Here is a 10,001-nt window from a genome sequence, read left to right on the forward strand (position 1 = left end):
GTGTGCCTTGGCTGAGTCAAGGCGAGCTGTCAGAAGGCAGACCAATGGAGGAAATAAACCACATCCAGTGTTCTGCACGTAGACTGCAATGCAGACACACTAACCAGAAGTAACAGAGCTGATGATAAAGACACCAGCAGGGATGCACAAAATCTATCAGGCATATAAATGATTGTACAATTAAGTACGATTTATATGATGTAATGTTCCCATAGTGAAGTTAGCGCTGTAGAAGCCAAATTGCTTTCATTATCTTAACGTAAAGTGCAGCATCTACACGCTCTGATAAAGTATCTGACAATATGCCTCTTTACAGTTAGTGTTTGCTCTGCCAATAAACACAGAGAAGAAGAAGCAGAACTAAATGCACCACCCTGACTGGAGAGCCGAGCAGTTAGTCGCTGATGTTGACATTTTGATTGTTTACATTCGACTCTATTGTCATTGCAAAGAGTACAAGAACCAGCACAACAGCAGATGTCCCAGCGAGAAAACAGGATTGCTAATTGCTATGCACGTTTTGTTATTAACTAGAGACAATGAAGAACATGTAAACAGTAAGAACTGTTTTTTGATAGGTTGTGAAAACTAGTGATGTCAGTTAAATTTGATCAGAGTTATGGAGTATTGAATAATCCACCTTTACTCACTATCTTAGCCGTTCTTACCCTTACTGTGCAGAAACTACAGGTTATAAGCTTCTGTTTAAAATACAATAACGGGAAATGATGGGTCATCTGATCAGTGTCGGCCATGATGAGGAGGTAATTTTTCTTTGTCAGTATTGTCTGAAAATAAATCCTTATCCTGCAACCTTCAACCAGAGTGCAGCTTTTAGTTTTCATGCTGCAACGTTTGCTGCTTGAGCTTTGAAAATGCAGTCAGGTAAGGCGAACCGATCGGCCTCTCAGTCAAAGTGACAGACACTCAGAACCCGGAGGGATCGTGTTATGCTGGCCTTGTGCTTTCTCGGCACTGCAATACAGACTACCTCATCACACCTGACAGCACTAGCACTGAATGCTGCTCAGAGCATGCAACGCAAGGCAGACCAAACACAAGCAGGATGTAATACACAGTCATGGGAACTCCCTCCCACGCCCACACACAAACACACAGAAGATATCCCGGTAACCATGGAAACCCTCCACATCCTCACCAATGACATCACGGGCTTTACATCACGACAGAAACATGGGGCCGAGCAATCACCTGATCCGCTGTTAAACCAGCTCAAGGTGAGGGGGCCACACAGGTGAACCATCTGGACGCCAGGATGATGGTGAAGATGATTGAGGGGATGAGGAAGAGGGACTAAGAATAGACCCTCCTGCCTCGGAGAAAGAGACAGAAGAGTGAGGAGGCGTGTGTGTGTTCAGTCTCTATTGCTAGCCACCGGAACCAAAAGCCATATGTGAGCAGGGACTCATGAACACACACACACACACACATACAGACTATGTGATGAGCAAGTGAGGCAGGCAGATGGATGAGGACAGAGAGATAAATCAAGCAGGAATGGGGGGGTCTCGCAACATCCACTCACAGGATTGCTGCTACTTGATGATCGTCACCTCGTGTACAGTATAAAACCCTGATGTAAGCTGCTGGTGACAGCATGCTCCGTGCTGTAATGCTGGCCACACCAACATACTTTCACACCAGGGTGCTGCACACTAGGGGTTTCACAACTACCAATATTTACTAGTCGACTAGTTTTTCAAAATAGTAGTCGACTAGTCGACTAGTCGTTACGTCATAATAAAGACACACAAAGAGAGGTTTACAACTGTATTTTCTATTGGAACTCATACAGTAACATTAAACACTGCATTTTAATTTGTGTTACATGGCTGAGTAAATAACAACACTGGACTCACCAAAATNTTCGGGTGACAGTGTTGCCTGCCAGGGAAAAAACCCTCTCACTCGGGGTGCTTGTGGCTGGAATAGCCAGGTAGCTCCTCGAAAGCGGGGGAAGCGGTGCACGTTTTCTGCCCACCACTCCAGTGGATTATCCATTGTGGGGATATGCGGTGTCCGCTGGCAGTAATCCCGTAGCTCATCATCCGCATCACTGTTGACCCGTGTTTTCTTGCTGTTCGTTTGCCTCAGTTCAGTGCTGACGCCGGTCCGTTGCTCACTGGTGCTAGCATTAATGCTAGTGCTAGCTGTCGGCAGCGGGTGTTTCATCTTTAGATGGTTGCGCATAGCAGATGCATTTGTATTGTACTTCAGTACAGCTGTACACAACTGACACTTCACTGTGGAGTTGGTTACATCTTCGTTGAAGTACTGCCATACATAAGAATGTCGGACGTGTTTTGTAGCATTTTGCAGCACCTCGTTTACCTCCATTTTTTCACGACTAGTCGACTAGGGCCTACAGCGCTGATGTAAGCTGCTGGTGACAGCATGCTCCGTGCTGTAATTCTGGCCACACCAACATACTTTCACACCAGGGTGCTGCACACAGACACCAAATGGATGTAATGGCCTGGTGTTGATCACATGGGGAAATGTACAGCTAATGGCCATATACTGTAGCAACATTTGAAGCAGCAACCAGGAAAGCAGTTATCCAGTCTCTTTGCTGCTGTATAATAATGTCTGAGGAAGTGGGCAAGGATACATTTGAAAAAGAGTGTTGAGTTGCAAATGAGTCTGTGTATCAAATCTCATTCTGGCTGCTGTGGCTTTACTATTAGAAGCAGCTCCCTGTCTTCCCTCTGAGGCAATAATGAGCAACAGACTGCCTTCGAGTAATTCCTTGTTTTTCGAAATGCATGTGTGGTGATCAGCAGAAGGCAATGGTTCATATCCTGGAATGCTCTGGGAGCTGGGAGGCACACATGCTGGACAGAAGCAGTAGCAGCAGTAGCTCTAGCCCCAAAACGGTGCTCCCTCCTTGGGCTGAAGCTACAGCTCCTTGCCCCACCACAGAGCTCCGTCCTGGGGCTGAAGCTACAGCTCCTGGCCCCACCACAGAGCTCCGTCCTGGGGCTCCTGAAGCTACACCTCGGCTCAACAGCTGTGTCCAGCTGTGCTACAGGGAGACACTGGGGGCTTTGTTCCCCACAGGGGGAGGCAGGGTTGTTGGGAGAGGTAATGCAAACGGTGTCCCTGTGTGTACACATAGTTTCATTTCCAGAAACTGTCTCCACCAGAAGTGTTTCCCCCCCGAAAGGCGGCCCTACAACGGCAGCAGGCAGGGAGGGAGCAGCGGGACAGGGTGGCAAAGCGGACCAGGATGTGTGGAAAATTTCAAATACGCTGAGCCAACGCTGTCCAAGCCAAGCGAGGCACATTCACACACACACTTACTGAACCCCCAGAAATGCACACATCCCACTTGAAGCCCTCTTGCTTCTCGTATCGCCCGTGAAATTATGAGATATATCTGCACCGCCAAGTAACAAAACATCGATACATGCTAAGCGGCGGTGTGCAGAAAGGAAAGCGCCGGGTAATCACGGCACACTCAGGAAACAACAACAAAAGAGAGGAGTAAAGAGAGAAAGAAACCACAGGCAGCAGCGTGGTTTACTCCCAGGGATATATGACACCTCTGGGAGAAGATTAACTAGTAATTCACGGTGTTACTCACTCAAATGAACCGGGTGCGCTCGGTCCACTGGAGGATAGCCGGTCGGTCTTCCGGCTGAGAGTCGGGTGGGATCTGCGCTATGAATACCGGAGAGCTTACAGCCTGAAGGACTGAACGTAAACTGTGGCTTGCGTCATTTCACCAGGATGCCACTATTGCGCGCAGCAATGCAGCCATCTTGCTGAGGAGTGCCCCACCAACTCACCAATCACTGCTGGACATGAGGCTTATTTTGGTCCCAGAAATGAAAGTGATCCACCTAGAGATCTTAGTAATTCCCATGCATAATGCAGAGCAATATCTGAGGGAAACCCATTAACAAAATGGACTATGTTTCACATGTTTTTCATAAAATAATTATTGTTTAATGTCACTTGGTGTCACTTTAATATAGGCCTACTGTAAATCACTGCTTGATCTAAGTCTTATTTTGGTCCCAGAAATAAAAGCGTTTCAACACGAGATCTTAGTATTTCCCATGCATAGCCTAATGCAGAGCAATATCTGAAGGAAACCCATTAACAAAAATTGATTATATTTCACCTTTTCTTCATAGAACACTTAATGTTTGGTACCACACTAGTGTAACTTTAATATCTTGTAAATTACTGCTTCAACCACAGGATCTTAATATTTCCTACATAATGCAGGGCAATACCTGAAGATATTTTGACAAAAAAATCGACTATATTTAACTTTTTCTTCATAAAATGCTCCATGTTTGGTGTCACTTAAATATACTTACTGTAAAGTATTGGTGGAAATGACTGAGTCTTATTTTTCTCCAAGAAATAAAAGTGATCAACCACGGAATCGTATAATTCCGAATCATAATGCAGTGCAATGTCTAAAGATACATTTACAAAAGAAAAAGTAAAATTTAAACTTTTCTTCATAACATATTACATGTTTTTAAAATGTACTGCTGGACCTGAGTTTATTTTGGTCACAGAAATAAATGATCCAGTAAAAGGCAGTGCAATATCGGAGACAAAATTATGTGTTGAGCTTTTTTAACAATTTAGGGAAAAGTGTCTCCACCTCGACCAGGTGTAATATTAAAGGGCAGACATGGCAATGTATAAATCGTAATAATAATCCCAATAGATACAACTGTTTTTAGTCTGGACACTTAGAGTGCATTTTTTCTATTTCCAATTTAGAGTGCAATTGTAATGCAGGGATTCACTTGTAACTGAATATAGCTCCTGTTAATCTTAATTAAAATATGTAATCACTTCTTCCACTGCAGCTGTAATCAGTTTGACAGTAATTCTATTGTGCATATTGAGAATGTCATGTTCATTTAACTGATTTTATGTGGGTGTACACCCACTGTTTATAGAAAAATGATTCTTGGAAAATAACTGGTTTAAAAATGTTACCTCTCACTCATCTATTCCGCTTTCTTGTAAAAGGCATTTCCTCAAAAAGTCCTCAGAAAAGAGATGCTTAACAGTATGATATATTAGAGCAACTTTGAAATCCCTTCTAGTGGTATAACATTCAGTGAGAAAACTACTTGGATTCAGCCATGTCTACATCTAAAATCCTGAATCTCCTTTAATATATTATTTGTTTTTATCAACTTTAACAACTAAATTAAACATCCAGTGTAAAAATAGTAAAAATAACCAAGCCAGACTTCCCAGTTTCCCTCTTAATCTTTTATTTCATTACATTTTATCACGTTAACTTAATGGCTTATTTCTGCTCCTTCCAATCAGTCAGCAGCTAAGCATGACAGACAGATCTCATAGCGCCCCCCTGTGGCCGCCTACAGCCGTGTAATCCATCCCAGCAGCTGCTTAGGGAGTCTGCTCCACCCGATGTGGTCCAGAGGCTGTTTGTGGGGTGAACCAGAACCTGAGCAAAGCAGCGCTATATTATTTTAATCAATATATCTCCACAAATACATATTTACATAGACAGATGACTTCATATATCCTCCAGAAAGATCAAGTTTGGCGTTGTCTACCGTAAACCCATAACAAAAAATATCCTGCAGTCACACATCCCCAAATGAATTAAGTCCTCAAGTCACATCAATGTGTACAAATGATTAGGCCAAAGACGTAAATGTATCACATATAATCATCACATTTAAAATCAAATTAATTGGTCGATGGATTAATTCATAATTGTTGGACCAATGCATAGAGAGAACAACAGTGTGAGAAGTAATTTGAAGTGGAAGTGAGAAGCTGTAACACACACACAGTCTGGCCCATTTCATTCATAGGGTTTCCTTTGACAGATAAACAGAAACTGTATGAGAAAGTGAGGTAAAAACCCTGGTCTCTCATCCATTATCTACCAGGCTAAAAATGACTCCCTTATGGTCCGGAGATGCAGTGTTTGGGCTGCCTTGGCACGTGTTACCGTCCACAGAGACCAAGAGAAACAGTCTCTCCAGCTTTCTTGGAGCTCACCAGATTGAGCCCGGTGACTGGTGATGATGCGGCCCCTCCGTGCTCCTCCTCACAGGGAGGGATCCCAACGCAGTCACAGGGTACGACACGCCCGACGACTGTCAGAGCCCTAAGGTCAAAGCTCGTCCTTCTCCATCTGCTGGAACGCCTCCAAGTCTTCCCGCCAATCAGCCAACAGTTCATCCACTGACTGGTTTGAGTCTGTGCCGCCTTCCTTGCTCTTTTCAGAGTCTGTCTCCTCTTTGGGCTGAGTCGAATCCGCCACTGTAGGAGGAGCTCTCTCTTCTGCGGGACTAGCTTCCTCTGTGGGACTAGCTTCCTTATCAGCTGGTCCAACTCCCTCTGTGGGACTAGCTTCCTTATCAGCTGGTCCAACTCCCTCTGTGGGACTAGCTTCCTTATCAGCTGGTCCAACTCCCTCTGCAGGGCTAGCTTCCTCTGCGGGACTAGCTTCCTTATCAGCTGGTCCAACTCCCTCTGCAGGACTAGCTTCCTTCTCAGCTGGTCCAACTCCCTCTGCAGGACTAGCTTCGTCCATAGGACTAGTGTCTTGATCTACATCACTGACAGCCTCCTGTGATGGCTTAATCTCGTCTAGCGCCAAAGTGCTAATTAGCGATTCACTAATTGGCTCAAAATTGGTGGGGGTTGTTGCCTCAGTTAAGCAGCCCCCCTCAGAAGCTTCCACGTCCGCACCTGAAAAAGAAAGCAGAGGTGTGAGAGACGCACAAAGCCTGTATACTCCTCCTCAGTCAGTCATCTTTACAACATGCAGCCATTCTTGGGCAAAAATAGAAGCGTTTTCATCGTGAGGTTGTCAACTGTAACGGCATGATGCTGACGGTGAGTCATGTTTCCCACAGGATAAAGACTTTCTCACATAGCTGCGCAACCAAATTGAGAGTCAACTGTGAAATGACATCTGGCAAAAAATATACTGTGAATTGTGCACCGATCTGGTTAGGGAAAGTTGATATGACACGTTTGAAAAAAAAAAATGTTCCTGTATATTTAACTCCTGAGTGAATATGTGTTAAGGAACAAGTCTTTTAATTATACTTTACAGTCAAGGGGATAAAGCAATGACTGTTACTTCAAGGCTGTGTGATTTAGGTACAGAAAGGCAAAAGGGATCTGGTCTTTTTTGTATTCTGGTGGCTTTGTTTGAAAATAATAACAAGGTCTGTGGCCAATTGTCTGTTTTGGGAAGCAGCTCGTCTGTGAAAGCGTGTAGCCAGATCCATATCAGCTCTCATTGTGCTGTTATGGATCCGATCCTGTATAAACACCCAGGTTACTTGTAAAGATTATGGCCTTTGTTTAGGCTTCCTCGCATTAGTTCTGGAATCTAACCATTTTATAACCCGTTTGACAGGAAACCGTTGGATAACCAAAAGCAATTTTAGGCTAGAATTAAGTAAAGCAGATCAAAAATAAACGGTGAGTCTCACACCAGAAACAGTCATGTAAAATCACTGTTATATGGCTATTGGTTTCCTCTAATGATTAACAGACACAAAAGAGCTGCCGTGTCCTCAGCTTTGAAGGGTAAAATCATAAATGACAATACTGTGACTGCAAGCTTTTTATATCAAACACAAACCGAATCCTGTGGTTTGAGGGCAGAGGGGAAATGGAGATAAAAGAAAGAGAAAGGATGCAGAAAGAGAATAACAGGCACAGAAAGAAGGAAGAGAATACTTACTGCCCTCAATCTGGCTGCCAGGGCGAGGTTTACCTTTGAATATTGTTGCTGCTCATCCAAATGGGAGAGGGTTATGAAAGAAGAAAAGAAACCAAGAGGAAAGGCACCGTTACAAACCACCACAGGGAATTGGCAAAGGAGGTAAGAATAAAAGAATGAGGATGCAATATTGATAAGGGGGTACAACTCCTAACCATCCACTGTTATAAACCACAGCTTGGGAATGAGTCACGCTCTCCGAGACTTCAAAATAATGCCTGAGCCCCTACATCTCATCTTTATTTCATGAAGCCAGGAACATAATGAGGCTCAGTCAGTGGAGAGAGAGAGATAACTCCACTGATGTGATCAATCTGGAGTGATAAGTGGAACACTCAGGGAGTCATGTCACACCTCTGTCTCTGGCTTTGTCGCTCAGCAGCACCTCCACCTCCCGGTACTCCTTCAGCGTCTCCAGCAGGATGTTGCCCTCCTTGTGGAAGAGGAAGAGGAGCGGCAGGGTGACGTCGTCCGTGCTGCGGCCGTCGCCCGCCATCTGAAACAGGGGCGCTGTGTCGCTGCTGCTGCCCTCGTTGTCGTCTGGAAGGAGAGGGAGAGAGCAAAGGGAGATGAGAGGGAGAGAGCAAAGGGAGATGAGAGGGAGAGAGCAAAGGGAGATGAGAGGGAGAGAGCAAAGGGAGATAGAGAGAGAGAGAGAGAGCAAAGGGAGATGAGAGAGAGAGAGATAGTGGTGCTGAAAGAATTTGTTGATCGAAATTGAAAATGAACTTACAACAACTTTTATACAAGGGACAGTTTCATCGCACAGGCCATAAGACTGTTAAACAACTGAACTTTTGAAAGAACATCCATAACATTCATCTGTTTGCAACTTATATATATCAATATTCCAATTACTTGTGTATAGAATATTCTGCACTATTTCTACTTTCACTATTTTATTGTGTTACACTGCTGGAGTAGCCTGTGCCCTAAGATTTTCATTGTCATAACTCCACTGTAGCTATGTACAAATGACAATAGAAGCCTTGAATATTGTTAATTGAAGTCCTTTAAAACAAGGTAGACTAATGTATTTAAGAAAAGTATGTTGTTGTATTTCTTTAAATTCATCAACAGCGAATGCTCAGACATGAACAAAGGAAAAGAAAATACAGAATGTGTGACTGTAACGACGAGACGCCGTTACTGCTATTTATTCAATGGCATTAATTATATAAGTGTTCACCCCTCATCTTGTCTGTTGTTTCCGGTCTTCTCTGTGTTCCCTCCTGCTGATTATCCGATTGTGTTCACCTGGTGCCCTGTGTTTGCTCCACCCCTCACCTGTCTAATTGCTCCCCCATCACCTGTGTGTTGTTAGTCTGTGTGTGTATTTAGGTGCTGTGTCTTGAGAGTGGTAGTATGTGTGAGATCCTGGTGGCTGCAGGCTGGGCTCACGTGAAACAGCAGCAGCAGGATTGAGGCTGTGTGTAATGTTTTAATAAATGCCCACGTCGGGTTATATTTTTGGACGTTCTGCCTCTGCCTCCTTGCTTGGTCGGGCCGCTCAACGGTCAGTCTCACAGTGACTGTAAAAAGTGTGACTTTTCCTACCTGCCTCTCTCCCTGCCTTTGCACTCATTGCACGATACTCCAGTCTTTTCAAAATATGCTAGCTTGACATCTGTGAGTATAGTTGCCATGTTTGTTGTTTACGTTCATCATGATATGTTTACGTTTAATGGGAGTGGCTTTAGAGGGAGGCCTGAAGAGACGGGCTGTTGCCAAGTTAGCTACCTTAACTGTAAGAGTTAGCAACAATGTGCTGTTGTTTTTGATTGGATGATTTTCTATAACACTTGTTGGCTTTTCCAATGTTACTGATCTTTAACACTAAAAACATATTTTTCTTTGATTAGTTTCTGACATTTTCTAAATTAAAAGTTTCATCTATTCATTAATACACTTTTGTATGTGGTATAAAGGGATTCACAGCTGTTTATAAAAGGTCCTATATACAGTGATGCAAACACAGGTATGGTGAAAAAAGAGAGAACTATTCGAAGCAGAAAAAAAACAGCGTAATATACCATCTGACTGACAGATTTTTCTTTTTGGATATTTTACAAATCACTCCCCTTTCAAATCTCTATTCTTGTTATTTTTAACAACTTTTTTTTGTTACTGTCATAGTAAAAGTTGTTAAAAATAACAAGAATAGAGATTTGAAAGGGGAGTGATTTGTAAAATATCCAAAAAGAAAAATCTGTCAGTC

The 10,001-nt window shown here is 43.5% G+C and overlaps 2 protein-coding genes across 5 annotated transcripts in view; both read right to left on the bottom strand.

The window, feature by feature from the left end:
• The window catches only part of zgc:92140 (uncharacterized protein C1orf21 homolog), a 32,147-nt gene extending 28,356 nt beyond the window's left edge, over positions 1-3,791 (bottom strand). Inside the window, exon 1 of the mRNA XM_010775203.1 lies at positions 3,608-3,791. The gene's annotated coding sequence lies outside the window, so the exon portion shown is untranslated. The remainder of the gene's footprint in view (positions 1-3,607) is intronic.
• A 1,468-nt stretch (positions 3,792-5,259) lies between these two features.
• Positions 5,260-10,001, bottom strand: part of edem3 (ER degradation enhancer, mannosidase alpha-like 3) — a 20,467-nt gene continuing 15,725 nt past the window's right edge. The window contains exons 19-22 of one of the 4 annotated variants that reach the window (XM_010775201.1): positions 8,138-8,323; positions 7,745-7,792; positions 6,533-6,735; positions 5,260-6,493 (exon numbers count right to left, since the gene is read on the bottom strand). In XM_010775201.1, coding sequence (XP_010773503.1) covers positions 6,155-6,493; positions 6,533-6,735; positions 7,745-7,792; positions 8,138-8,323 — 776 coding nt within the window. In that variant the 3' untranslated portion in view covers positions 5,260-6,154. Of the gene's footprint in view, positions 6,736-7,744; positions 7,793-8,137; positions 8,324-10,001 lie in introns of all 4 variants that reach the window. The other 3 variants (XM_010775200.1, XM_010775199.1, XM_010775202.1) reach the window with 3 other exon arrangements.

Source organism: Notothenia coriiceps, unplaced genomic scaffold (genome assembly GCF_000735185.1).
Source record: "Notothenia coriiceps isolate Sejong01 unplaced genomic scaffold, NC01 NC01_scaffold00015590, whole genome shotgun sequence".
NCBI lineage: Eukaryota > Metazoa > Chordata > Actinopteri > Perciformes > Nototheniidae > Notothenia > Notothenia coriiceps.